The sequence below is a fragment of the Aaosphaeria arxii genome, assembly GCF_010015735.1.
Source record: "Aaosphaeria arxii CBS 175.79 unplaced genomic scaffold BU24scaffold_2, whole genome shotgun sequence".
Classification (NCBI taxonomy): Eukaryota; Fungi; Ascomycota; class Dothideomycetes; order Pleosporales; genus Aaosphaeria; species Aaosphaeria arxii.
Genome location: NW_022983475.1, coordinates 2,670,467 through 2,696,716, shown reverse-complemented (window position 1 = coordinate 2,696,716; position 26,250 = coordinate 2,670,467). Strand labels below are relative to the sequence as shown.

Sequence of the window (26,250 nt, the reverse complement as noted above, 5' to 3'; positions counted from 1 at the left end):
TTGCAGACAACAGACCAGGGAGAAAGTACTTGTAACAAATAATCTGCAACAGGAACAATACGCGACTGGCTTTCTAGTACTAATCCCGGGGTTCGGGGGTGCCATGAAAGGATCCGAGGTTGTAGGGATTCAAGCAAAGGCGAGATCGACGTGACCCCTGGAATTGCAGCCGGCAACATCTCTAACATCTCCCACTGTGCCGGGATCGCCATCGACCTGCATTAAGATCATCAAAACCTAACAATGAAAAAGTCACAGAACTCCAATTGGCGGTTAACGGGTCCTCATAATCCAACTGATCCACATTGGCCTGAATGCCTTCTGGAAGTCCGATAGGCGATGGAATAGCATATCGCTACCGTTAGGGACCCCACTACGTTTCGACCGCTTTCACAGTCATAGGCTATCCCACTTTGATAACTCCACCAAACTAAAATTATGTGGTCTACATTGCATGTGTATGCTACAGAATGATCGACATTCATCGAATTGCATAGCTACCTTGCAGACTCTAATGGCGGAGACCGAGTGCTACACATACGTTAATATACGGACTAGATCGGGTAGTATTCAATATCATCACGTTAGTAACCCTATTTATATGTAATAAGAGGCGTGAGAGAAGTACATACGACTACCTGAAACTGTCGAAGAGCAACGAAACCAAAGTCACAAACTTCTTATTTCCAATCCCAAGTGTCACTCTACTTACTCACCTCAATCACTAATTTCTCCATCATATTTACCCTCCAATATGCACGGCACTCCCCTCCCCGCCCAGCTGGCTGGTCCACCTCTCAATGATCGCGAACTCGTTATCGACGCATGCTACCGGGCGTTCGCTAGTATCGATCACGCCGACATGTCTCTCCTCGATTCGGCGACCACAGAGGATGTATATACCAACATCGCGGACAAGATCTGTGATGGTCGCGATGAGCTCAAGTCGAAGGTCTTAAACCACATTGCAAACAACCTCGACACGGTACACTACCTTTCCAACATGCGTGTTAGCGTAGACACACCGACCACCGCACGTGTCACCTTCACAGCCACCTCCGTGCACTGTGTGCTCGAAAAGGGATTCGAACCTGGTCCCAACAAATACACCGCCGGCGCCATCTACGCGTGTGACGCTGTCAAGACCGACGACGAATGGAGATTGAAGAAGATGCAGTCCCACCATGTCTGGGGCGAAGGAAACAGGGCAATCATGAAACCCGAAAATGCGGAGTAGATCCTACTGATCCTAGTCGCATGTGTATACTCATGCGAACAAATTTGGAGGATGAAATTCAAGTAAGACTTTACCGTTGCCTGGCGGGCGGCATATTGTTGGCGATATTCTGGGTCATTCAGATAATGCGTGCTGGATTCATAGAAAGAGAATAGATCATAATTCTTTTAGCTCAATTTTTCAATTCTCATAAAATGTTCCTGAAAATATGGACCTTGTCCTTTAATGGTAGAAATTTGAATGGACGATGTTTGAATGCTGACCATTAGAGTAACTACCTAAGTGGACTACGTACGGAGCGAAGAGTAATTCCCATGGTAAACCGATATCAAATTACCCTTCAATTCTATGCTATTTATCTACGGAATTTATTTTGTCCATACCCCATCTTCTCAAATCAGCAAGCCGGAATTTCCACTGCGCCCAAGACGTCGTAGTTTGTGATGTAATGATACGCTTTGCTAAGCTTTTCGTTAAATTTCTTGGTGTCGCGCCCTGTTGGACCAAATCGCCACATGTAACAGTCACCTATCTCCCGTGAGTTCCGGGCGACCCATTGACCACGCTCCATTCTCGCCCGACTGTACGCCTGGAGTGACTCTCTCAATAAATTGTCTCCACTTGCGCTTTGTGGCGTTCTTTTATTCTGCTGTACAAATTCCAGCATCGTGCAGAGCACGGGGGCATCTTCGACTCCAGTGCAGGCACCCGCACCTAGGAACGGAGTGCTACCATGTGCGGCGTCGCCCATGATACACACGCGTCCCTGAGCGTATGTTGGGGGTGGGTTGCTGGCTGTATCGAATAGTCCCCACTTCACGAGACTATCTTCGGGATATACCTTCCAGATGTTGGCGAGGTGTGGAGAAAATCCCTCGAGGAGACGTTGGAGTTCCTCGCGTTTCGCAGGGGCAACCATTCTGGTGGGGTCGGGGAAACTATCTGGCTCGAAATCATGGGCAAAAACAGCAATGTTGAGCACAGTTCCGCTCATGACGGGATACGACAGTATGGCCGCGTCCGGTCCAGTCTGAATACAGGCGCTCACAGCCGTTTTACTACCAAGGGCTTCAACGCCAACATCTATGGGGACCATGGTTCGGTAGGCGACTTGGTGTGCGTAAACAGGCTCGCTAGCTGGGTGATCGGCACCGAACATAGCTCTGCGGGTAGCGGAATGGATGCCATCGCATCCCACCAACACATCAGCCTTTTCTGTGCTGCCATCGTCGAAATTTAGGACGACCTTGCCATTTTTGTCGTCATCCTCATAGCTCGCGAGCTGCTTCTTGAATTGGACCGATCCTTCAGGCAGTAGGGCAGCCATGCCATGCAGGAATTGGGAACGTACGCAGCCCCAATAGTCCATGTTATGGGTTGGGGTACGAAAGAGTAGCGACTTGGTCTCATCTTCGGCTTCCTCCAGTGTCCGCGGGTGGTACCCATCCCAGTAGCTGTTGCAGGTGTTGGCGTCCGTCTTTTGGCTGATGCTGCCCAGGACCTCTACCAGTCTGGGCTCTATCCGCTCCATGCACTCCCGGGCTGCCCGAGTAAACGCGAACCCTGCGCTGACCTCGTGCCACGTGGGGGCTCGCTCGTAGATAGTCGTTTTGATGCCTCGGCGCTGTAGTCCGAGAGCGGTGATCACACCTATTATACCACCTCCTACGATGGCTACCTCGAACGAATCGCTGGCCATGGTCGAAAATAATAATGGAAAACTGCACGTCCCAATAACGATTGCTCAACGCCGTTGATGCGAAAAATGAGTGCTGAAGATAAGGATTCCTCGGCTCCGACACAACAATAATTTAAAGAAGCGATAAGACGACTTGAGACAACCGAACAAAACAGAACCGAACGAAACAATCAATGTGTTGTTTTGATCAACAATTTTGTTCTTTCGTGTGAGATAAACATATACAACACTCCAGCCGTATCAAAGAGTATATAAATCCAGCGAACACTGACTTCGGGGATTCAATGAAACAGGTACTAGAAGGATCTACAATCAGCCGATTTCCGTTTAAACTGGATCAATATTGCCTGGGGTGTGCTTAACATAAGATCTGCTAAACAGCGGAAGTCCGTCGTCCATCAATCCAACAAGTGAACACTATCTCTCGTATGCAGCTTGAACAAGCATGAGCAAGGGATTGCCAACTCGATAGCAGGCGTCGCCCCTTTTGGAATATCATTAGACCAAGTGGCCGCGTATCCTTCAATTCCCTTTCCTGCAACGCGATTAGATGTGTTACTGACTATCTATTGTTTCAGTTCTGGACTTGTTGGGCCAACAGAGACCGCTATGGCACTGTGCGTGCTTCCATGAAGCAAACAAGCTTCATTGCTGCGCAGACAAGCATTTGCACAGGATACATACGGTTCGCTATGCGTTTGCTCGCTAAGGCACTGTGGATACCTCGAAGGAACGGAGATGCTTCGTTGCGGCAGAGACAAGCACACGGCATATGCAGGTCAGTATGCGTACACTGTGGCATTCCCATCGCTTCAAATTGTCGTTTCAATTTGGCATATCGCTATATCAGAATTGACTTATATTGAGTACGCTCGGCGCCCTGTTTTGATTCTTGTGACTACAGCAACCTATTGTGTGTTCATTTGATAACATCTACGTAATAGTTCTGCGCAGGCCTCGCATTTCTTCGTCACAGAAACCAGCAACTGCCAAAACAGCTTTCTATCTTCACCACATATCAGAAAGTCTCTTGTTAATTTCAAATCCTTCTTGTCCATAACTTACCCTTTACTCATTTTTGAGACTGAATTACAATTCACTCCACGCTTTTTCTGCAACGCTGGCTCTATTCTGTCAGAGTACCTGAGCATATACATCATACTATAATATCCCGTTACTGTTGATTACACGCCTACTCGTCATCAAAAAGTCCGTATTTTGCGACCTCATCTTTGCAAACCTTCACGTCTTCCACTATCACATTTCACATCAAAGATATCAGAATGTCAATTTCAATGCTACCGGAATCTTTGAACCATGCCTGCAAGGCCAACGGCTTCGTCTTTGGCGGCCACATCGGTCCCCAAACCAAGAAAACGCTGGCGAAGGAAGCCCGTCAGATCTTGGACGGTGCCAACGCAAAATGGATACTCGATGCTCTGGCCAGCATGCCCCAATACTGGGATGCCATGGTACAGAAGATCCCCGAGATGACGGGCACAATGGATGGCGCTAAACTTCTGGCCCATCTCGAGTCGTGGTTGAGATTGGGTGACCAGTCTGAGGACCAGATAGAACCGGATCAGGAAATTCCTGATATTTGGATTGGTTTTATGATGATTGCGATTCAACTCGATCAGTACTGGCGCTACCTGGAATTCCGATTCGACGGCGAGGCTGGACAGCCCATCGACGACCTGCAAGCTGAAGTGGTGAAAGTTGCGGGCAGCGGCAAAATCGAGACGGTGGGCTTCTGCGCTGGAATGATCGCTGCTGTCGCAGTAGCAAGCTCCCACAATCGACAGGAGTTCGAGAGGTTCGGTGCCACCGCACTGCGCATCGGTGTCATGATGGCTGCTCTGGTGGGCGCCACTGAGGAATGGAGTAAGAGCAAGGGAAAAGGAGGATCTGTCTCTTTGGCGACTGCGTGGAGGACAACTAAGCAAGGCGCCGATATGGCGCGTATTGTTTCCACCATGTCGCCCGACGCCTATATCTCTGTGCTGTTCGATGATTCCCGAGCTACCATCACCACCCAGGAGCGCATTGCACGTAAGCTTGTAAGACAGCTTCGCGCAGTAGGTGTAACTGCAATCCCCCTTGCCTTCAAAGGCAAACTGCACACCCCAGGTGAAGAGCGCGCACGCCATACCGAAGCATTGATCGAAATATGCCGTTCCATGCCTGAGCTGCAATTTCCCGACGCTGCCAATCTCGCATTGCCGACTTATCTTGACCACCCCGAGGGCAAGTCGGTTTCATGTGAGGAAACCAACTTGGTCGACAAAGTATTGCGATCTATTCTTACGAGTCAATTGAACTGGTCCAGCACCGTCTCAAAACTTGCGGCTAACAGTGACAACGTCTCGCTCATTGCCTTCGGCCTCGACCGTCCCATGGGACCTACGATTGTACGCGCCATGGGCCAAAAGCAAGTGCAATTCGAAGAGATCGAAGAACAGATCCCTAAGCGTGCCCGACTGTCACCCACAACCTCCAGTGCCCCGAAACAGACTTCTGCCCCAGAGCCAAAGTCCCCCAGCGTAGAGGCAGAGGACGAGCCTGAAGACGCGATTGCTATCGTCGGCATGTCTCTCAAGGTCGCTGGCGCTGATGACCTTGGTGAGTTCGAAGAGATGCTCAAGGAAGGGAAGTCGCAGCACCAGGTCATCACCAAAGATCGCATGACGCACGACATGCTCTTCCGCGAGGGCGCTGATGCCGACCCAAATAGGAAGTGGTTTGGTAATTTCATGCGTGACGCCGACGGGTTCGACCACAAGTTCTTCAAGCGCAGTCCGCGCGAGGCGATGGCCATCGATCCTCAGGGGCGTCTCTCCATGCACGGCGCATACCAGGCGGTCGAACAGTCTGGATATTTCAATGAAATGTCGACCATTACTGCGGCTGAGCAGGAGAGGCGGAAGCAGGTAGGCTGCTACGTCGGACTCTGCTCTTTCGAGTATGAGATCAACACCATCTGCCATCCAGCTACTGCATTCACAGGCACCGGGAGTCTAAGGAGTTTCATTTCTGGTAGAATGTCACATTATTTCGGATGGACTGGCCCAGCACTCACTGTAGATACGGCATGCTCGTCGTCGACCGTCGCTCTCCACACTGCTTGTCGCGATCTGATCAATGGCGAAGTCAGAGCGGCGCTCTGTGGCGGTGTTAACGTCTTGACCAATCTACAGTGGACGCAAAACCTCAACGCCGGCGGCTTTATCAGCTCCTCGGGACAATGCAAACCTTTTGACGCTGACGCTGACGGGTACTGCCGTGGGGATGGCATAGCATATGTCTTCCTGAAGAAGCTCTCCACTGCAAAGGCCGACGGTAACATGATCTTGGGGACCATCCGCGCCACCGGTATCAATCAGAACCTCAACTCGACGCCATTGTTCGTTCCGAATGTGCCTTCGCTTTCGACCCTCTTCAAGGACGTCATCAAAAAGGCCCAAGTGCAACCACGTGAAATTTCCCTTGTCGAATGCCACGGCACTGGCACACCCGTTGGAGATCCCGCGGAGTACGAGAGTGTGCGTCTGGCTGTTGGTGGTGACTTGCGTGACGACGTTGTACCCATTGGTTCGGTCAAGGGTCATGTCGGCCACACAGAAGGTGCTGCTGGTCTCATTTCCCTCATCAAGGTGCTCACGATGATGCGAGAAGGATTCATTCCTGCCCAGGCTAGCTTCAACAAGATGAACCCTCACATCCATGCGCAGCCATCGGACAAAATGGAGGTTGTCACGACACCACGACCCTGGAAAGGGGATCGGAAGTACGCCCTCATTAACAACTACGGCGCCTGCGGATCGAATGCCAGCTTGGTACTCTCCCACACGGCTTGCAAGCCTTCCATATCTCCCGTATCCGCCCCATCAGCACCACGACTCCCTTTCTGGATCTCAGGCCTCGACCATCGCAGCATCGCAGCGTACAGCAGAGTACTAGCTCCCTACCTAAGCTCTCGCGCCGGGCCTGAGGAAGGTCAAGCAACGCTCGCTGATGTGTCGTTCAATATGAAACGGCAGTCGAACCCTAATTTACCCCAGGCAATGATATTCAGTTGCAATTCACTGGCCGAGCTACAGGATAAGCTTTCGGGTGCCTCTGACAGCATGGGTGTGGGCCTTGCTCCCACCAAACCGGAACGGCCCGTCGTCCTCTGTTTTGGCGGACAGGTCTCCACTTTCGTGGGGTTGGACCCTACACTCTACCACGGTGTCACCGTCTTGCGCCGGTATATTGATGAGTGCAACGACGCTATCACGTCCCAAGGCCTTGACAGTATCTTGCCAGATATATTCTCATGTCAACCTGTTCAGGATGTCGTCAAGCTTCAGCTTTGTCTCTTTGCTATGCAATATGCGTCGGCCAAAACCTGGTTAGATTGTGGTCTCGCTGAGAAGGTGGTTGCGGTCGTTGGCCACAGCTTCGGTGAAATCACAGAACTCTGCGTATCAGGTGTGCTCAGTCTCGAGGATACCGTAAAGCTCATTGCCGGCCGGGCCAAGCTTGTCAAGAATTGCTGGGGATCTGATTCTGGTGCTATGATGGCGGTCGAGGCTGACGAGGAGGTTGTCCACGATCTTTTGAAGGATGCGAACCTTTCATCCGACGGTTCGGCTAGCATTGCCTGCTACAACGGCCCTCGCAGCTTCACTCTCGCAGGTTCGACTGAAGCTATCGAGGAAGTAGCCAAAATTCTGGAGGACGGTAGCAAATTCCAAGGCGTCAGGAGCAAGCGCCTTAACGTTACCAATGCCTTCCACTCGTCCCTGGTACAGCCTCTTGTAGCCGACTTGGGCGAGATTGGCAAGACACTGACATTTAATGACCCCGTCATACCGATCGAAAGCGCCACAGAGCACGAAGTTGGAGCGCCCTTGGACTGGAGCTTTGTCGGTTCCCACATGCGGCAACCAGTCTTCTTCAACCACGCTGTCCAACGCCTAGTCAAAAAGTACCCCCAAGCCATCTTTCTTGAGGCCGGTTCCAATTCGACCATCACCATCATGGCATCTCGTGCACTCGCGGCTGCAGGACTCACCACTCCCGAGTCTCACCACTTTCAGTCCGTCTCCATTACTAACACCACCAAGGGGATGGATGGGCTCACAGATGCAACTGTCAGTCTCTGGAAGCAGGGTCTACGTGTAAACTTCTGGGCACATCACACGACGCAGACTGACAACTACGCGCAACTTCTTCTTCCACCCTACCAGTTCGAAAGATCGCGCCATTGGCTTGAGGTTAAGTCACCTTTGGAGCAGGCCAAGAAAATTGCTCAGAAGATGATCGAAGACGGGGCTGTGGTTGCAAAATCCACACAGATGGCCCCCGACGCACAGGAAGGACTTAAGAGCCTTGGACCATGGACATTTATGGGCTTCCAGAACGGCGGCAGCGAGAAGAAACCCACGAAGCTTGCCCGCTTCCGGATCAACACTACTTCTGCTAAATATCAAAGCTTGTTCGCTACCCATGTCATCGCCCAGACAGCTCCCATTTGCCCCGCTACTCTTGAGATTGATATGGCCATCGAGACTCTCTATAGCTTGAACCAAGACTGGAAAGCGAATGGTTTTTCGCCTATCGTACGGGACATGCTCAGCCATTCACCCATCTGCGCCGACTCTACGCGTACCTTCTATCTCGATCTCGAGCCAGTCAACAAAGCCGAGACGGAATGGCGTTTTATGATCCACAGTGTCAGTAACTCGAGTTCCGGCCACCCAGACAAACACGCCGAGGGACGTATCACAATGTCCAGCCCCTCTGCGCCGGCATTCACTCGGGAATTCTCACGGTACGAGCGAGTTGTCAACTACGCCCAGTGCGAATCCGTTTTGAACTTGGGACCCGGCGACGAAGGCGTCGATGCACTCCAGGGCCGCAACGTGTACCGCGCCTTCAAGGAAGTCTGCGACTTTGGGCCCGTGTACGAAGGTGTAAAGTACGTGGTGGGCCGCGATGGCGAGAGTGCTGGTATTGTGCGCAAGCGACATACCGGCGACACCTGGCTCGATGTACCCAAAGCCGATTCCTTCGGGCAGGTTGCAGGCATGTATGTCAACCTACTCACCGATCTTCCTGCCAGCGACATGTTTGTCGCTACTGGTCTTGAGATGGTTATGCGTTCGCCCAAGATCCAGACTGTGACCGACGGCAAGGAACACGGCTCTGGTGTTTGGCATGTGCTCGCTCGCCACCAGCGCGAAAACGAGAAATCGTTTACCACAGATGTCTTCATCTTCGACGCAGAAACGCGCACCCTCGCTGAGGTCATCTTAGGACTTCGCTACGTCCGCATCGCCAAAGCAACGATGAGCAAGATTCTGGCGCGCACGACTGCAGACAAATCGTTTGTCAGGGGCACCGCGCCATCATTTCCCCCTTCTGCACCCCAAATTCGCCAGGAGGCTGCTAATTCTCCTATGCCACGAGAGGTTCGGCCTAGGATTATGGAAAAGTCCGAGAACAAGCAGCCTAAGTCTGTCGGTGGTGCATACGACATCACGGACGATGTGCGCAACATTGTCGCCAATGTTTCCGGCATCGACGTCAGCGAGTTCAAGCTTGACAGTGAATTGGCCGATCTAGGCATCGATTCATTGATGGGCATGGAGTTAGCACGCGAGATCGAGAACACCTTCAAATGTACGCTCGATCAGAATGAGCAGATGAAGGCTACCAGTATTCGTCAATTTGTCGACTGTGTCAAGAGTGCCGTGGCACAGACCCAGAGTGTGCCGAACGGGCAACAGCAGGATAGTGATGAAGATGATGACGAGAGTAGTATCAACGACAATGTGTTCACGGATCAGAGCGACGACGCATCTTCCGTCATCTCTTTCTCTGACTCCGTATCGCACGGTTCCATCAAAAGGTTAGTTCCAGCCTCTCACCTAGCTCAGAATTTCAAGTAACTCATCTAGTGCAGTGGAAGCAGCAGCAAAAACAAATACTGTGCTTAGGAAGACGGATGTGGCTGCACGAGCGGCAGAGGCAGTACGGCTAACGAACCTGTATACAGCAGGATGGGAATCGCCAGGACTGAAGGCAGCGGAGCACCGTACAGCCAGCAACCGTCCCTCCAGTAATGTTGGTCCCGCGGTCATCGTAACTGGCGCTTCTGGTAGTTTGGGGGCTCATCTTGTCCAGGCTCTCGCCGAGCGTGAAGATGTCTCGCATGTTGTGTGCATGAATCGCCCAGTCAGCAATGTGGCCGCGAGGAAGAGACAACTTGATGCTCTGACCACGCGAGGCATCGAACTGTCTCCTACCGCGTTGGCCAAATTGCGAGTATATGACACTGACACTTCGAAGCCTCAGCTCGGTCTTCCGGCCCAGGAGTTCACCTGGCTAGTCGAGCACGGTACCCATCTCATTCATAATGCCTGGCCTATGAGTGCAATACGGCCTCTCAGGGCCTTCGAACCCCAAATTAAGACTATGAGGAATCTACTCGATCTTGCGCGCGACATGGCCATAAGCGCGGCGCCCCGTAAGATTGGATTCCAGTACGTCTCATCTATCGGGGTGGTTGGCTTCTCCGGTGAGCGGGTCGATGTTCCGGAACAATTTGTTCCAATGGACTCGGTCATCCCAAGTGGTTACAATGAGGGCAAATGGGTATGTGAGCGGATGCTAGACGAGACTATGCGCCGGCACCCCCGTCTCTTCCGCGCGTCTGCTTGCCGCCCAGGTCAGATCTCAGGGTCTACCAAGAGCGGTGTTTGGAACCCAGTCGAACACTTCCCATTTATCCTCAAGAGCGCTCAGGCACTGAAATCCTGGCCAGATCTGCCAGGTACGCTGCATTGGCTTCCCGTCAACAAATCCGCTGCCGTCATGGTCGACCTGCTCAAACTCGATTGCTACGCGGACATATCGGAACCAGATGCCCACCCAGTCTACCATATCGACAACCCTGTCGGCCAGCCATGGAACAAAATGTCGTCCATTCTCGCTCCTGCCTTGAGCATTTCTCCAGAGAACATTGTCCCCTTCGAGGAATGGGTAAGGCGTGTTCGCGAGTCCAATCTCCCCGACTCAGAAAATCCTGCCGCCCGCGCCATTGCATTCCTAGAGCAACACTTCCGCCGCATGGCTACAGGCGGTATCGTTCTTGACACTACGATGGTCAGCCAGCATTCTCCGACTATGGCTGCTGAGGGACCGGTCCCTGATGTGGTCGTCATGTCATATATCAAAGCGTGGAAGGAGATGGGGTTTTTGCAGTAGATACCGCCAACCTGCATTTTGTTTCTTTTGTTAGGCTTATCATATAATAAGAATCAATTTCATAGGATAGACCAATATGATTTCAAATTTAAGAATAAAAACTCAAATCAACAAGCGGTGACGACAGAGAGAAGTTCATCAAGAGAAAAGCGAAAGAAGAATAGTAGACTAGGAAGTCGAGAGGCAAGGCTGACACAAATCATATTGTTCATGAACAACAAGACAAAAGTATCATCTCCGAAACGTGCTACCAGCCATCAACAGTGCTTCCTCAGCGCGATTGTACATCCCTAACGAGTTCCCCTGATGCAGCCAAATGATTCTGTTCCATGACAGAATACATGAGAGAAATCCGCCATTTGCATTCTTCTATCGCTACATAGTTTTTCATCCGTTCTGACAAATTTTGCAACTTCTCTAGTGCACCTGCGAGTATGGGATCCAGGAGTAATCGGATACCCGGACACTCCTTATCTCGACGCATTTCGCAAAACTTCTTTGAGCCTGGGGGACTTTCTTCAGGGATATTTGAGCCGATCCAAGCAGAAATAAGGTGATTGATGTGTCTGCGTTGAGTTGGCGCTCTTGGAAAATCCCTGGTGGATACGGATCTGAGAGAAGGGATGATGCCAGGTTTGCGCTGAATGTCTCCGCATCATCGTATCGGTGTTCTTGCAGCAAATACCGAATGGCCGTCTGCCACAAACAGACCCTCGCGTGATCGATTACGGGAAACATCAGATCTACTTGTTGAAGTATGCCTTGAATCTCGATGATACTCTTGCCTTTGAACAAGTTGTAAAAGCCTCCTGGAATAGTACGAGGTAGGCTCGCTTGGTTGTATCCATAATATGCCTTGATAGGGCCGTTTCCAGTCGTCCTAGTCATCCAAAGATGGCGGCAATAAGCATCGTATGCGAGATACAAGTGACCCTGAGGATCCATTGGCAAATGTATCATCTCTTCAAAAATTCTTCTCCTAGGGTCATGGCTTTGGAGGCCAACGGCGTCGTCATTCGCCCAAGCGAACAGATCTTTGGCCATACCAATGCGGAGACGAGACAGCTGGTGTCTTTCGAGAAGCAGTGAAATTGCCAAAATGTCGGGAAATTGACGATGGTGGTACGTCTGGACGATCGATCTGTGCAACGACTGAGCTGTGGCAATCTCCGCCCAGAATCTTTTACAGTTTCCATTTCTCCAGTGTTTGAGGGCGTCACATATCATGTTATGCAACGTAGTGAGATTCGAAAGACCTGGTATTAATATCGGATGTCGCCCATATATACCATAATTGTTCGGTGACCATATACCGGTAGTGAAGCATTTATCGAAATGCAAACGGGTGTACCAGAGGAGTTTTCTGAAGCTTTTCAAAAACTCCAAATCACCGAGAACTGTGAACGTGAAAGGCAGAGGAATGAAAAAGATATGTTGCGCGCGTAGTGATAGTTCGCCCTTGGTTGATGATATGCCTTTGCGCTTGCAATATCGTTGTAAGTCTCTAACATCGACGAGGATACCGTCAGCTATGACTAGGCACTGATCAACTTCGTAGCCGTTTTCTCTAAGATTCTCGAGAATATATTCAGCGTCGGGCAAGTTATTATTTTTTGAAATGCCAAACTCCAATAGTTTGTTTCTCCATTGGAAATCACTTAGAGTCTTGGTTAGGGAGCTGTCCATGTGATTGTGCCAATGGCGTACCTCATCAGCAGCCTTGGGTCTCGCTTGATCAAGATCTCTTTTAGTTGTGCGAGGCTGAGTCCATCAATCACGTAATGGACAACGATTTCAGGATAAAACTGTTCAAAAAGAGAGGAGTGCAAATGAGACGCCATTTCACAGAGTATAAGTTTGCACGATACTATGTGAATAAAGTGGAGCAATACAAAGGAAGTCGAGAACGCAACATCGGATCGCTCTTACATCGCATTATTAGTCGTCCCGAATGTGTCAGCTCTCGTCATGATTGTGCTTCAACATGTTGCGTGGCAGAGGACTATGCATGAAACCTGCATGCCTACAGCCTATACAACAAGGCAGTGATGTTGATAACCTGTGATGTTCTCGATCAACCCACCATTGTACGTTACGCCGCAGTATGCAATAAATCTGTTCGCTTAAGTATATCCCTGCTCATCTCTACGTTCCCACCATTGGATGGGTCGTCGACGAATGAGGTTGATGTATCATGGTAACGTCCTGATCAATTGAAATATTTAAGCTCGCGATCGAACAGGTCAAGTGGAACCTTTCTGCCACTCCACTCCCCACACTTGTCTTTCGAAGACCACTTGATCAATTCTGGTTTTACTTTGCTTCCTTAAGACATGGACATTACTTCCAAAACCCCATTACGCTCTATAGCAGATGGCTGGAGGAAACTATCTTCCAGAGTTTGCAATGCACTGTCCGACAAAGCTGCTAAGTTCATCGAAAAATAAGATGTATTGCCGTTTTTGCCCCCAGAATTGATAGCTAATTGAGACATAGCATGGGAGCTGACCTGATCATTGTCACGGGTGCTACTGGAGTTGGAAAGTCTGCTTTCATCAAATCCGTGACAGGTTCGAATGTCTACGTCTCATCTACTCTTCAATCCGGTAACTAGAAATACCTGCTTAGTGGGATGTTTTTAGACGCTCATCCAGTCATTTAGGAACACGGACTACCGCTCTTGTACCTACAATCATCAACGGGAAGAAGTACATTTTCCTGGATATGCCAGGATTCAGCGCGGCCGACATGGACGATCGGGAGATTTTCTATCTTCTCATGACAGCCATGGCCACAATACAGCCATATGTTAAGTTCCGCGGTCTTATATACGTTGATAAATTTGATGATGACCGTTCGACTAAGTCCCAGAAAATGGTTCTAACTTGGCTGCAACATTTCTGCGGTAACGATTACATGCCAAACGTTACAATCGTCTCTACTAAGTGGGATAGGAAGGATGATGCTGGTATTGAAGAGAAGCTCGACCGTTATTCTCAATGGTGCGAGAGTGATTTGATTCGACCTCTACTCTTAAATGGAGCAGAGTCATTTCACCATGGCCTCATCCAGGACGGTGACCGTAAGCGAGGGCTTGATATAGGGAGGAACGCCGAGGGACGAGCACGCGAAGCAAGAGCAATGATACATGAGCGTTATCACGACGCATCAGAGCTGCGTCTGAAGATTTACACCGAAATCGCTGATGGCCAGAGTATCGATGCAACATCTGCGGGACGCTGGCTCAGATCAGCAACAAAGGGAAGCAGCAATGCCACAGCTCCAGATCAAGGCAAGTCACGACAGTATCTGAACGAGTCTCTCCATTCCAATGGCTAATGAAATTATCAAGAACCACGCACTGAGCAGTCGAACACGCCTCCAAATGACGCGGGAACCGCTCAATCAGGGCAGAGTGGTCCTTCCAGTGGTCCTTCCAGTGGTCCTTCCAGTGTCCCGCAATCCTCTGTGTCTTGGATGGATGTACTACGGGAAGTCAGGCCATGGATCGGTCTCTTGTACCGCTCGGCCAGGTTCTTTCAGAACCAAGAAAACGCGTCGGCATATCAACGTCAAGGATTTGAACAGTCTTTTTCTTTTGAGACGGATGATGGTTTCAGTGACGCCGACTTTGACGTTGACGTTGACTTTGACGCCGACTTCGCCCGGCGTTGGGAGGATCAACAGCAGGATTCGAAAGATCAGCACGATGAGGGTTTTTCGTGTGTAATTTTGTAGCTGTTGTTTGAGCAGCAACATTACGGCCTTGTTCTTTTGTCTTTGCGTCTGACGGAAGCTATAATGATCTCATTTACCTCATGACCTTTGATATTTTTGTAACTGTTTCTGGCTCGTAACAATCCAAATAGGATAGGTTGTAATTTTCTTTTCATAGTCACAGAGCTGCTGCAAGATTGCATGTGCTCATCTAGCTTGAGAGTCAGTAGCTAGCACCCGGGATGGGAACAATAATCTCGGAATAAAGTAGATGCGTTCTTTCTTATAGTGCCAAGAATGAAGCCATGGAAGCCTAGGGCACGGTGATGAGTGGTAACGTCAACTATTGGCCCTATCACTGAGCGAATTTAAACACTAATCTTCTGGCGATCGGCCCCGAATGACTTGATAATACTGCACAGAAATACAATTACATGTCAATATCGCAAACAGAGACGAAATCGAATGTCTTCGACAACGATGGCGAAGCTGTCTCCGGGGGCAGAGAGCGTTATTGAGGCTTTCAGACAACTTGAAGCAGGAACCTACCCAGCAAACACCCATTGGACAAGATTTCAGCTTGAAGAAGGGGACTTTGATGAGATACAGAGTGCGCTCCAACAAGACAATGAACTCTGGGGATTCGTGGACGAAAAGGTCCGGTAAGGAGAATTTACCGACGACAATGAACTTAGCTGACAGAGAGTTTGACAGGCATGACCATTACGAAGACCAATGTCTACTAGTAATACGCAGTGGTTTTAGGATAAATGAAAGATTTATCGTCCGAGTCGAGAGGGACATCTGGCGCCAGCTCGAAGAAATTGGTAATGGATCGGACAGGAGGGCAAAATTCGCACGGGATTTGTTTCCCATCGGACATACTACAATACGTTTCGACAATAGCAAGTCGAGACATGACCCGGACATATCGTTCGCGCATGACCATGCAGTATATGCTGGCGTCATCATCGAATTTGCATACTCGCAGAATAAGAGATGCCTACGCAGGTTAGCTGAAGAGTATATCCTCAAGTCAGAATCCAACATACGGGCCGTCGTCTGTGTAAACGTCGACTACGACAACAATGAGTTGCGCGAAGCAACACTATCAACTTGGCGGCCGCAGTTGCGCAATACCACAGACGGACTTGAATTACGTGCGGTAGGATCGCTTATAGAAGAGGTATGCTCAACCCGTGTACTACCGTGCGCAGTTCTCTAACATTTTTATCAGACTTTTCGTAACGGCAAAGGAGAGCCCGTCGACAGCCCGGGCATTTGTCTCCGCCTCAGCGATTTCGCCTACGATGACCTCGCCAAGAAAGAATTGGGAGACGAATACATGGATATCTCCATCCCCGGGATACAACTATGTCAGTATTTACATGAGGCGTACGTTCGCGAGTCGAAAATGGGGCGAATAGTGTTCGATCAGCCAATCATTTCACAATGAATTGATGAAGCAAAGGTCACTGGGCAAGCGGAGACGTCCACGAGGCGTGCGGTCAGGAGAATGTGCTGTGAATAACATGAATCATCAACTGGGGCGATATGTGAACTAGCAATGGGGGGTTTTCTTTCCTTTTTCCTTGGTGCTCTACCCTGCTGTCTCGTTGGCTCGGGGTTTGATCAACAAACAAACAATTTGATGATTGATTAACTTTCGATCTCCCAAATTTTGTAGGAAGGCCGTTACATGAAGGAATACACGAATGAAGTATACCAACGCTTCAACACTGAATAAGGAAGATTTCAAGTAGAATTAAATACAATAATTATTCTACACCTTGCTTGGTTTTCCTTGCCTAATCGATGAATTACAAATATTTAACTACATTATAAATATTGCAACAATGTGGCACTAAAATAATCCTGCAAGTAACAGATCAATCTGGTAGTTATTATAATATGTACATGGTACCTGGTGCCTAGAGGGGAAGTACCTACCACGGAAATCTTCTGCTACGGCCACTGATTGGCTAGTAATTTGGACTGGTGGCTCGTGCGTTACCTCCGCTCAAAAGACGTTGAGAGTTTGACTCCGTGAGACTAAATGTGATCCTCTAATCGAATGACATGTGAACACTTGATCTGTTCCAAATTTGCTTTGATTTATTCAAATTGCGAACAAAACCGACACCAATCTCCAAGATCCCTTTCATGCTCATTAGCATGGGGTGCCACTCAGGTCGATTTCAACTCGTTTGAGGCAAATCCGCAGCGTGTACCAAGCAATGAATCAAATCGAATGTGCCGATAGCGCCGACTTGAGTTCCTTCCCTTTCCACGAGTATGCCACTACAGACATGATGGAGGACGATGACCTGGATCGTGGTGTAGAGCCTCAACCGCACGGCGGAGCGTCCGAAGGGATCGTACCTGAAAATTCATCAGCGCCCCAACCAACTTGGAACGACAACATGCTTCAGCAAGGATGTGGCTTATCACGGGATGCATTCCAAGGATTCAGCAGCTTTGGAACAAGTACAGATTTGCAGAGTCAATTTCCAAGCAGCGAAGAGTTTGCGATGGACGAGTTTTTTCGGCTCAATGGGGCATTCCGGCCAGTCGAGCCATGTACACATTGCTCTCGTCTGCGACTGCAATGTTTCAGTCTATACACCACTCCTGATAATCCGAATCCCACAACGGCTTGTTCCAGTTGCGTTGCACTTTTTCAGCCCTGCAGTTTGGCAGGACCTTCAAAGAGACAAGCCTCTGCATTTGAAACTCCGCAGCCTGTGGTCGGGAATCTCCATGGTGTATACGAAGGAGACCCTACAGACTATCAACACCCCAGTTTTGACCAAATTCTCGAGAGATTTGAAGTTAATGAGGTGAAGCCAACCGGAAAACGGTCGAACTCACGCTCTGGACTCAAGACGCGTCCGTTGCGGCAATGGATGGCCAATCATCCAGACCATCCATATCCTTCCGATCAAGAGAAAGAAATATTTGTGCAGACTACTGGTCTAAGCTTGACACAAATACTCAACTGGTTCAGCAATGCTCGTCGACGTCAGCGCCATGCTGCTGGGCTAGGACGGCCGAGGAGCAAAAAGGCCATTCGCGAAGGATCACCTGCTCCTCGCGACAGCTTGTCAACGTCGCCGTTGTCAAGATGGCGCAACAGTCCACCAGAGGAAGAGCCCGCGTCCATGGTAGATATTGAGAATGCATTGATGGAAATGTCACAGGATACTCTACTTTCAACCACACCGGACGATCACTCAATCGCATCGGTGGGAGCGGCAGGTGCAGAAGCCACATCTTCTACTGGTACATTTTCGGTTCATGACTCTTCCAGCGAGCTTTCGGTCTACCTGTCCCAAGACTCGAATAGTTCGTATACTGGCACCACTGAAGGGGTGCGGAGCTCTCGATCTAGAATTACTACCTTGTCCAGCAAAAGAGGTCGACGAGGGCGCCATTCGTCGTACCTTCTGCAATGCAGCTTCTGCGGCCGCAGTTTTACCAAAAAGTCCGATTGGGTTCGACACGAAAGATCCGTCCATCTCCCAGGTCTGGACGCCTGGGTATGCTCCGATTTATTACCTTTAGATGCGCAACCCATCGTTTGGTGCGTCGGCCAAAGCAAACCTCGCTGCTCGTTCTGTGGAGAAGAAGACCCTGGCGAGGAACATCTCCAGTCTCACGAGTTCTCCGCCTGTGCAGAACGTAGCATCGCAGATCGAACCTTTTACAGGAAAGATCACTTGTGGCAACATCTCGTAAAGTTCCATGGGTGCGTGAAGTGGGAGCATTGGGCATTGGACTCAAGCGTGGACAAACTTCGGCAAAGCTGCGATGCTGTGGATAGTACTTGTGGGTTTTGTTTTCAGCATTTAAACAGTTGGAAGGAGCGAGCCTCACACCTCGTATCACATTTCAAAGCTGGCGCAACGATAGCAGATTGGATTGGCGGTCATGGCATCCATGAACCGTGGGGCGCTCTGGTACAATCCATCTGACGAACACACAAAACCTGTAAGAAAAAGATTCAAGGCTCGGCGACTTATGGTGACTCTGTGCCGAGAATCTAGTCATGCATAGTGTGCGAGAGAAAATCAGTGGTCGTTTTGTTTTCCATTGATATTTTGATCCTAATGCCGAGGCTATTTGACAAATCTCCTTCATCTATGTTACTTGATGCTATCTATTTACAGAATTCCTCCGCGATAGACGTAAGCCCGGCTGTGACTACATTAACAGACTCGGCCCCAGCCCACTCTTCCTTTCCATGCAGGCCGTCCCCAACTGGGCCCCAAAGCAAGGTTGAAATTCCCTTCTCCGCCAAGAGAGCACAGTCTGTCCAATATGGCACTGCTTCAAACTCCTTCTTCTCCCCACTAGATTGGCCGAGAATGTTGCTGACCATGTTGCAGAAAGGATGGTCGCGGGGCAGTTCAAATGATGGTCGTTCGAATGTTACTCTGATGTCGAAATTGAAGTCTTTGACACTTCCCTTTATTTTATCAAGGATGTTGCGCAGCTCTTGCTCTACGAGTGTGGAGGTCTCGCCTGGAAGAGTCCGACGTTCGATTGTCAATGTGCAAATGGCAGGATATGATGACGCTTCTTCACCACCCTTGATCATGGAGGCATGAATTGTAGGTGGTCCAACAGATGAGTCGTCTCTTGATTTCCGAAGCTCATCGGAATGCCGGTCCAATGCCACAAGGAAATGGCCTGCTTTAGTAATGGCATCGATGCCAAGGTCCGCTCGTGAACCGTGAGCTGCCACGCCATGGATGTCTACTTCAAGCCATACGAAGCCCTTGTGAGTATTGACGAGGCTCAGGTTTGTGGGTTCACAGACAATAGCAGCGTCTGCTCTCCAGCCAGCCTTGAGTATGTCTTCTGTGCCAATACTCAAATTCTCCTCGTCTGCTACGCCGGCAAAGATGACATCTCCTGCAAGACGAAGCTGCTTAGATTTGGCGAGTGCAACCATGCTGGCAGCGATGCCGCATTTCATATCAGCCGCCCCTCGTCCATAGATCTTCCCATCTTTTATCTCGCCGCTTAATGGATCACCCTCGTAGCCTCCGAGTGTTACTGTGTCGATATGACCGTTAAACATCAGGCTTTTGCCTTTACCGGTCCCGCGAGATACTCCTACAATTGAAGGTCGTCCTTTGGTTGGTTCAACCCAGTGTGCCTCAATATCTCGGTGTTCTAACCAAGCGGCAATATATCTTGCAAGTTCGGTTTCTCCTGGACCAGGTATACTTCCCATGCCCGGGTTTGCGGAATTTATCTGAACCAACTGCTGGGTGAGCTTTATAGGGTCATCGATGGCCACATCGAGAGGCAAGGTGTATTCCCTCATGCCTTCTGTACATGGCAATACGACCACACTGTTATGATCAAGGCCCAGTTTCGTCTTATCTGAAGAGCAGAGCCGTCGCAGTGCTGCCAATGTGCTGCCTCCGCAAGGGCCGGCAGACACACCAAAACTTTGGATATCATCAGTCGCCACATGCGCTTCAAAATCTGACACCGTGATGCTTCCCCAGACACCTTCTCGCAGCATTGGCCAAGAGATCGATGAGGGCGTACCGCAATCCAATCCCGCCATGATGGTAGGCGTTGTGGAGATCGCGGTCAATTTCCCGCTCTCAAAACTCTTACGTAGACATGCTGCGGTATCTGGCTCTACAGTAAGGACCTTGGTCGAACTGCCCGGCTGGCGGAAATGAGAGACGGCAGATTGGGCGAATGATCCTACTCCGGCCGGTACAATAACGAGATCTGCCTTGTCGCCCTGGAGCTGATCCTGTGTCTCTTGCATCATCGTTTGGTAGCCGTCCACAATCCATTGAGCTACTTCTTGGTAATCACCAAAAGCGAAGTCTTGAATGAGGATGCCCCCCTCGGAATTTGCAGCAGTATAAGCCTCTTGGACGGCTTGATCATAATCCCCGTGCGAAACGATCACATCAGCTCCTTCTGACTCAATCAAGCTAATTGTGGATTGATGCATGCCCGCTGGAACCATAATGACTGAGGGAAGTCCTAGCAACTTTCCCATCCATGCGACTGCTCGGCCGTGATTACCATCAGTGGCAGCATAAAGCTTGATGCCTTGCGTTGATGCTGCCTGGCGGACGGTATCAAGGTCTGCATCCACCGGTAGATTCAGCTTTTCCGCCAGCGCTCGATAAGTACCCCATGAGGCACCGAGAACTTTGAATGACGGTAGACCAAACCGAGACGACTCGTCTTTGATATAGACGGCTCGAACGCCAATTTCTTTGGCTACACTGGCGAGGCTGACAAGTGGTGTAGGTTTATAATCTGGTAGACTTTGATGAAATCGAAAGGCATCATCGACACTTTTGGTTGGGGTAGAGTGCCATGACTCCACATGTGGACGGAATAGAGGTTTGCGTGCAAGACTACTCATTGTGTCTAGGAGAAGAAACGAAGAGAACAGAAATAGTTTCTCTACAGTACCAAGGCTCTTGATCGGCGAAAGGTCAATCGAGACTGATGCGCTTCGAGATTCGTGTTTGAATACATTCAGATCCTCTTCCTCTTATCAAATCTTTGTTATCAAACCTGGAAGGCCAGCGCCTTCTGTGAACACGGAAAAGCTCAGCATTGTTGCAATTGGCGCCTTCTGCGAACACTCTCGGTTTAGCGCCGTGCGCCCTCTCTGAACAGTTCCACTTTCGGCCCTCCGGTAGACGTTCCATCACGACTGATGATTGGACTTCCTTGGGAATATAAATGAATTCTATCAATAAGGCCTGAAAGGAACTCCGTATCAACATATTAGCCGTCGGAAAAGTTTATAGCAGCGACGAGGAAACATTGGTGAGAACGTAGGGAGAGATCCGTCGTAGTCAAAAGAGGTTGCAATAGCATGTTAGCAAAATTTGAATAACTAATTGCCACATTGATCACTTATGCTAGACATACTAAATCATATTCTTCAAAATGATAGATGACGGGACGGGTTTGACTTCTCAAGCGCTGCTGATCGCGACACGTTCTGTGTAGGGCGCGACCTCGGCGTGACTAGGTGGGGTGCTATCGCCCCTAGATTTAGAACTGCGATGACTGGGTTCCTGACCAGCAGCTACAAATATACAAGCCTCTCTTTACACTTGCGATTGTTTATGGCACCTAACTGCTACAAGTCCGAGTAAAAACTACAACTCATTTTCTGTCGGCCATTTTCGGAACTCCATACTATCCAATCTCATCATGACTTCTGAGATACCGATTCGCACAAAGCCAACTGGTCTTTCCACCCGCGGGGCCAGTGCAAGTGAGTCAGGGTCGAATGACATCGTGGGTACCTGGTTTTTTCCATTATAGCTTCTTTGTTTTTAACATATCACCAGCCAACTTTGTGGGAAGTATGCGCAAACCTCTGGGATCCGAACACGAATCCGGAGGGGTACGTATCCCTAGGATGTGCCGAAAATGCTCTTATGCACGGAGAGTTGCGAGACTTCATCAACGAAAAAAACCTCGTAGACACAAATGCGAGGGCTTTCACATATGGCGATGGTCCTTTCGGCTCTATTCCGGTCAGAAAGGCTCTTGCAAAGTTCTTCACTGAGCGCTTTGGTGCCTTCACCCCCGTGGACGCGGATCAAATTGTGGTAACGAACGGAGTCACAGCCTCCATCGAGCACGTAGCATGGGCCTTGGCCAATCCCGGCGAAGGAATTCTACTTGGAAGACCGTATTACAGAGCGTTCTTGCCGGATATTACGCAGCGCCCCAATGTCAACGTTGTCCCGGTATCCTTTGGTGATGTTAATCCCTTGTCGACCGACTGCGTGCGAAAGTACGAAGAGGCTCTGCTGGAGTCGAACAAACAAGGTGTCAAAGTGCGCGCGCTCATGCTTTGCCACCCACATAATCCATTAGGACGTTGCTATCCAAGGGAGACTATCATTAGCTTAATGAAGCTCTGTCAAAAATACCAGATCCATCTCGTTAGCGACGAAATTTATTCTCTCACCGTATGGAAGAATACCGTGGATCACTTTGAGAAGGAACCAGTAGGCTTTGAGTCTGTACTTTCGATTGATCTCGATGGCATCATTGACCCCGGTCTGATTCACGTACTCTGGGGCACCTCAAAAGACTTTGGCGCAAATGGTATCCGACTTTCGGCCATAATCTCGCAATCAAACCCGAGATTCTTAGCTGCATGTCGCTCACCTTCTCTGATGTCGGCTCCTTCATCACTTGCTGAGAATGCAGTTACACACATCCTCAACGATGAGAAGTTTCTTGACTTTTACATTAAAACCAACCAAGAGCGTATATCAAAAGCCTATGCTTTCGCAGTCAAGATGCTCAATCAGTATGACATTCCGTACGCGCCCAATGCCAATGCCGCTTTCTTCCTGTTCATCAACCTCAGCAAGAAGCTGCAAGAGAAACATCCGGAATCTGTTGTAGATGGGGAGCCGCATGCGAGCACGGCTCTTGTGTACAAACTGCTTTTGGCGAAACAAGTGTATGTTGTGAGCGGCGATGAAGCAGGTGCCGAAGAACCCGGCTGGTTCCGCTTGGTATTTACACAACCCGAAGAACTGGTAGAGGAGTGCATCAAGAGAATAGCTGAAGCAATGAAGTAGGGTATTTGACTCTATGTTAGTCTTGATGAGACAAGCACGTACTAGGTTTGAACATGAGAACCGCTTGGTTCATAGCCGCTTGAAGAAGTACATCAAGTAATTAGTCATGACGATCATCATCAAGACACGCTGTGGCATCTGGGTATCTATTTAAATTAGTTATGTACCGTCTCCATATCGGAGAATGTCCTCCCAGTCTATGTTATACCACATTTGCTCCTCAAGAATACTATCCAGGAGATCTGAGCTTTTGGGCGCAAAAGCTGTGTCCTCAGGTATGCTTTGGTCTCCGCCATTCGACGCCGATTGTACGATGCTCGATTGACCTTTTCGGCGATTGTCTAAAATCGTTCGTGCCATTGTTTCAATATCTATCAGCATGGTTGTGAAGTCTTGCGCGGCGAGGTTTCCAATGCGAGACATCTCCACGAGGAGACATCGCGCCCCCGTGTATAGCTGAGCATCCTCTGTTTCAACCTCACGGTCATTGAAAGCGCTCCCTGTAGCTCTTAAAGCGGGCGACACTGGGAGATTCAGGCAACGAGACAGTGCCAGGATTGCCAGACCTGAGAAGAGATGTAGAGACTCCCAGTATCCAAACTTGGCTGCTAAGATGTCAGTCAAGGTAGACTCAATCGCATAAAAACGTTTAATAATGCATACCAATCTTGCCCATCTTGCAAAGATCCATTAGAATCTTACAATTACTCCTAGCGGCCTCTATGCACTCCAACTTCATTGATTCAAAGGTATCGTTGAATTGCGACAAGCCTGAAGGACCACTCTCGCCTACCGTCGCAGCTAAATCGCGAAGGAGGATGGGTCTGAAAAGCAGTATAATACACTGGACTCATCAACTAGAGCTCAACCTTTGGAAAACTTTCTTACCTGGTGGTATCTCAGATACAGTGATGCCAAAACCCTGTGGAAAGGAAGCGCAAACATCGCACTAGGAATTCCGGCATCGAATGAGAAGCATTGATCCGGAGGCAGACCTTCTCTCCAACTCTGAACTAGATCCATGCAGGGTTTAAGCACAGCGACTGGGTCCGTGTCACTCTTCAATTGTAGTTGTTGCGTTACAGTTTCAACAACCTTGCCTTTGATGATACTGAGTTGCACCTGAGCCGTAAGCAAGAACGGTTCGAAAAAGTCTGCACGCTCGGGCGGCGATAGGTGACTTGAATCAGGATATTGTAACCCTTTGGTGATGGAATCTTGCATGGGTGCAATTCCCAATTCAGTGCTCACCATTCGATCCATACAGTAGCATGTCCACCAGATCCGTTTCCGATGTTCTTCTAAGATACGTTGCTCAGAATCGAAGGTATGAGTACTGGGCTGGTCGAGGGAAAGAAGCTTCGCTAGGGATAAGCTTTGCCTTGCGTAGAAAAAGGCCGTTTTACGTCTGTTGAGGGTGTAGCTGTAAAACGCCTTCAAGTGGATTAGCGCTCGTCTTTGTGTACTTATCTCTCGCTACACTGCAAGAACTTACTATTAGATTAAGTGCCTCAACATCCTCTAATGATGGTTCTTCGAGGGATATCTTGAGCAGCAACAAACATTGCTCGAATAGCTCTGACCCTGGTGGCACTGGAAGTGTTTCTCCCCATACATCGATGGTATCTGATGATGGACTGGGTCGGGCGATAGGGTCTGCATTTTCTTGGCTGGGAATGGTATTCCCTAAAGTTGCACTCCTTCCACGATTCCACGTTTCGGCAAGGGCAAGCACCACAGAAACTCGACAAAGCCAGTTCCGATCAGTAGTCTGGGTTTGGGGGTCCGAGTAAGAGAGCATTAGCCGTTCGCGAAACTTCCGCCGCAAGAACCAGTGATAGTCGCAAAAGCCTTCCTCGAATATTTCGAGAAGATGTAAGGCATACGGCTTAGGTGGTAGCCGTATCGAAATCTCAGGTTCTAGGCGAAACAAGATCAGCCAAGATGAATGAAAGATCGACGTGTTATTGCACTCACGGATGTAGTCAAATTTAAGCTTAGCATATGTGTATCGCCCTGGGCCATTCGACATAGATTCCGTAGGAGACGACCCAGCAGCCGCTGTAAGGGACGATAGTTCTTTTACAGATTGAACGAAACACTCCGCGGTGCAGTCTTTCATTGACTGTGACCTTTCGATCTCATTGGTATTACCCATATGATTGCTGCAAGCAGGATCCTGCTGCTGCATACGCGCTTGTTGCGATTGATGCACTTGAGCTTCGAGATCACGTATGTAGCTCTCTGATACAGATAATATCCGGTCTCTGATTGGAAAAACGCATTCCCGTCCGCGCGTGCGACACCTTTGGCACGGGTCCCCTTGCAACCTTTGAGTCAGGAACAAACTGGGCAAAAAGAAGAGCGAAGCTTACCTCCACTGCACTTGAGCTTCTGGCTATGACATGCTAGACAAGCGATAGCGCTACGGCCCTTAAACCGTCTTGACATCGTCCCGATGCAAATTGGAAAGAAAGCATTAGTATTACTATTTAATCTGATGATATTGTAGCAGTCAAGAGCAGACCTCGGGTAAATGTTTATCTCAGCGGGTAGTTATCAGCATCTATGATCGTTAGCGCTGCCTACTATTACGTTATTAACAGTTAATTACCAGATCAAATACTTAGATCAGAAAACTACTATAATGCTAACGTACTGGACGGGCGAGCTGATCAGACGGGCGAGCTGATCACTCTGCCAAGACCACACCAACTTTTCAGTTACCA

At 49.4% G+C, this 26,250-nt stretch overlaps 10 protein-coding genes across 10 annotated transcripts; 6 read left to right on the top strand and 4 right to left on the bottom strand.

Moving 5' to 3' along the window:
* The first annotated feature begins 674 nt into the window (after nucleotides 1-674).
* Nucleotides 675-1,369, top strand: BU24DRAFT_419081 (uncharacterized protein). The gene has a single exon (XM_033527126.1). The coding sequence runs from the start codon at nucleotides 755-757 to the stop codon at nucleotides 1,235-1,237; it is 483 nt and encodes a 160-aa protein (XP_033387808.1). The 5' UTR covers nucleotides 675-754; the 3' UTR covers nucleotides 1,238-1,369.
* Nucleotides 1,370-1,614: 245 nt separating this feature from the next.
* Nucleotides 1,615-3,250, bottom strand: BU24DRAFT_120656 (putative salicylate hydroxylase). The gene has a single exon (XM_033520892.1). The coding sequence runs from the start codon at nucleotides 2,934-2,936 to the stop codon at nucleotides 1,635-1,637; it is 1,302 nt and encodes a 433-aa protein (XP_033387807.1). The 5' UTR covers nucleotides 2,937-3,250; the 3' UTR covers nucleotides 1,615-1,634.
* An 810-nt stretch (nucleotides 3,251-4,060) lies between these two features.
* On the top strand, nucleotides 4,061-11,199 carry BU24DRAFT_489430 (putative polyketide synthase). The gene is made up of 2 exons (XM_033533643.1): nucleotides 4,061-9,834; nucleotides 9,884-11,199. The coding sequence occupies exons 1-2, from the start codon at nucleotides 4,220-4,222 to the stop codon at nucleotides 11,190-11,192; spliced, it is 6,924 nt and encodes a 2,307-aa protein (XP_033387806.1). The 5' UTR covers nucleotides 4,061-4,219; the 3' UTR covers nucleotides 11,193-11,199.
* A 345-nt stretch (nucleotides 11,200-11,544) lies between these two features.
* On the bottom strand, nucleotides 11,545-12,878 carry BU24DRAFT_476470 (uncharacterized protein; the record flags this gene model as incomplete). The annotated part of the gene is made up of 1 exon (XM_033532930.1): nucleotides 11,545-12,878. The coding sequence occupies one exon, from the start codon at nucleotides 12,876-12,878 to the stop codon at nucleotides 11,610-11,612; it is 1,269 nt and encodes a 422-aa protein (XP_033387805.1). The 3' UTR covers nucleotides 11,545-11,609.
* Nucleotides 12,879-13,525: 647 nt separating this feature from the next.
* BU24DRAFT_340628 (uncharacterized protein) lies at nucleotides 13,526-14,531 on the top strand (the record flags this gene model as incomplete). Its single annotated transcript, XM_033523234.1, has 3 exons — nucleotides 13,526-13,623; nucleotides 13,689-13,798; nucleotides 13,855-14,531. 3 exons carry the CDS (start codon nucleotides 13,526-13,528, stop codon nucleotides 14,529-14,531), a joined length of 885 nt encoding a protein of 294 aa, XP_033387804.1.
* An 811-nt stretch (nucleotides 14,532-15,342) lies between these two features.
* BU24DRAFT_419080 (uncharacterized protein) lies at nucleotides 15,343-16,547 on the top strand. Its single transcript, XM_033527125.1, has 3 exons — nucleotides 15,343-15,571; nucleotides 15,624-16,095; nucleotides 16,147-16,547. Exons 1-3 carry the CDS (start codon nucleotides 15,390-15,392, stop codon nucleotides 16,363-16,365), a joined length of 873 nt encoding a protein of 290 aa, XP_033387803.1. The 5' UTR covers nucleotides 15,343-15,389; the 3' UTR covers nucleotides 16,366-16,547.
* A 426-nt stretch (nucleotides 16,548-16,973) lies between these two features.
* On the top strand, nucleotides 16,974-19,041 carry BU24DRAFT_419079 (uncharacterized protein). The gene has a single exon (XM_033527124.1). It carries the CDS (start codon nucleotides 17,147-17,149, stop codon nucleotides 18,881-18,883), a length of 1,737 nt encoding a protein of 578 aa, XP_033387802.1. The 5' UTR covers nucleotides 16,974-17,146; the 3' UTR covers nucleotides 18,884-19,041.
* A 27-nt stretch (nucleotides 19,042-19,068) lies between these two features.
* Nucleotides 19,069-21,437, bottom strand: BU24DRAFT_386367 (acetylornithine deacetylase; the record flags this gene model as incomplete). The annotated part of the gene is made up of 1 exon (XM_033524919.1): nucleotides 19,069-21,437. Exon 1 carries the CDS (start codon nucleotides 21,319-21,321, stop codon nucleotides 19,069-19,071), a length of 2,253 nt encoding a protein of 750 aa, XP_033387801.1. The 5' UTR covers nucleotides 21,322-21,437.
* A 565-nt stretch (nucleotides 21,438-22,002) lies between these two features.
* On the top strand, nucleotides 22,003-23,897 carry BU24DRAFT_489426 (PLP-dependent transferase). The gene is made up of 2 exons (XM_033533642.1): nucleotides 22,003-22,214; nucleotides 22,268-23,897. Exons 1-2 carry the CDS (start codon nucleotides 22,128-22,130, stop codon nucleotides 23,519-23,521), a joined length of 1,341 nt encoding a protein of 446 aa, XP_033387800.1. The 5' UTR covers nucleotides 22,003-22,127; the 3' UTR covers nucleotides 23,522-23,897.
* On the bottom strand, nucleotides 23,601-26,010 carry BU24DRAFT_120620 (uncharacterized protein). Its single transcript, XM_033520891.1, has 6 exons — nucleotides 25,897-26,010; nucleotides 25,499-25,843; nucleotides 25,017-25,441; nucleotides 24,410-24,955; nucleotides 24,185-24,365; nucleotides 23,601-24,126 (listed from the first exon to the last, which is right to left on the bottom strand). The coding sequence occupies exons 1-6, from the start codon at nucleotides 25,970-25,972 to the stop codon at nucleotides 23,681-23,683; spliced, it is 2,019 nt and encodes a 672-aa protein (XP_033387799.1). The 5' UTR covers nucleotides 25,973-26,010; the 3' UTR covers nucleotides 23,601-23,680.
* Nucleotides 26,011-26,250: the final 240 nt, after the last annotated feature.

What these genes read in the sequence shown, in the direction of transcription:
- BU24DRAFT_489426 (XM_033533642.1), top strand. Translation starts at nt 22,128, where the DNA reads ATGACTTCTGAGATACCGATTCGCACAAAGCCAACTGGTCTTTCCACC. An exon ending in AGTCAGGGTCGAATGACATC is followed by an intron (nt 22,215 to 22,267) that starts GTGGGTACCTGG and finishes ACATATCACCAG; the next exon opens with CCAACTTTGTGGGAAGTATG.
- BU24DRAFT_120656 (XM_033520892.1), bottom strand. Translation starts at nt 2,936, where the DNA reads ATGGCCAGCGATTCGTTCGAGGTAGCCATCGTAGGAGGTGGTATAATA.
- BU24DRAFT_419079 (XM_033527124.1), top strand. Translation starts at nt 17,147, where the DNA reads ATGAATCAAATCGAATGTGCCGATAGCGCCGACTTGAGTTCCTTCCCT.
- BU24DRAFT_419081 (XM_033527126.1), top strand. Translation starts at nt 755, where the DNA reads ATGCACGGCACTCCCCTCCCCGCCCAGCTGGCTGGTCCACCTCTCAAT.
- BU24DRAFT_489430 (XM_033533643.1), top strand. Translation starts at nt 4,220, where the DNA reads ATGTCAATTTCAATGCTACCGGAATCTTTGAACCATGCCTGCAAGGCC. An exon ending in TCGCACGGTTCCATCAAAAG is followed by an intron (nt 9,835 to 9,883) that starts GTTAGTTCCAGC and finishes TAACTCATCTAG; the next exon opens with TGCAGTGGAAGCAGCAGCAA.
- BU24DRAFT_120620 (XM_033520891.1), bottom strand. Translation starts at nt 25,972, where the DNA reads ATGTCAAGACGGTTTAAGGGCCGTAGCGCTATCGCTTGTCTAGCATGT. An exon ending in TTGAGGCACTTAATCTAATA is followed by an intron (nt 24,956 to 25,016) that starts GTAAGTTCTTGC and finishes ATCCACTTGAAG; the next exon opens with GCGTTTTACAGCTACACCCT. An exon ending in TGTATCTGAGATACCACCAG is followed by an intron (nt 24,366 to 24,409) that starts GTAAGAAAGTTT and finishes TGATGAGTCCAG; the next exon opens with TGTATTATACTGCTTTTCAG.
- BU24DRAFT_419080 (XM_033527125.1), top strand. Translation starts at nt 15,390, where the DNA reads ATGGCGAAGCTGTCTCCGGGGGCAGAGAGCGTTATTGAGGCTTTCAGA. An exon ending in TTCGTGGACGAAAAGGTCCG is followed by an intron (nt 15,572 to 15,623) that starts GTAAGGAGAATT and finishes AGAGTTTGACAG; the next exon opens with GCATGACCATTACGAAGACC. An exon ending in TAGGATCGCTTATAGAAGAG is followed by an intron (nt 16,096 to 16,146) that starts GTATGCTCAACC and finishes CATTTTTATCAG; the next exon opens with ACTTTTCGTAACGGCAAAGG.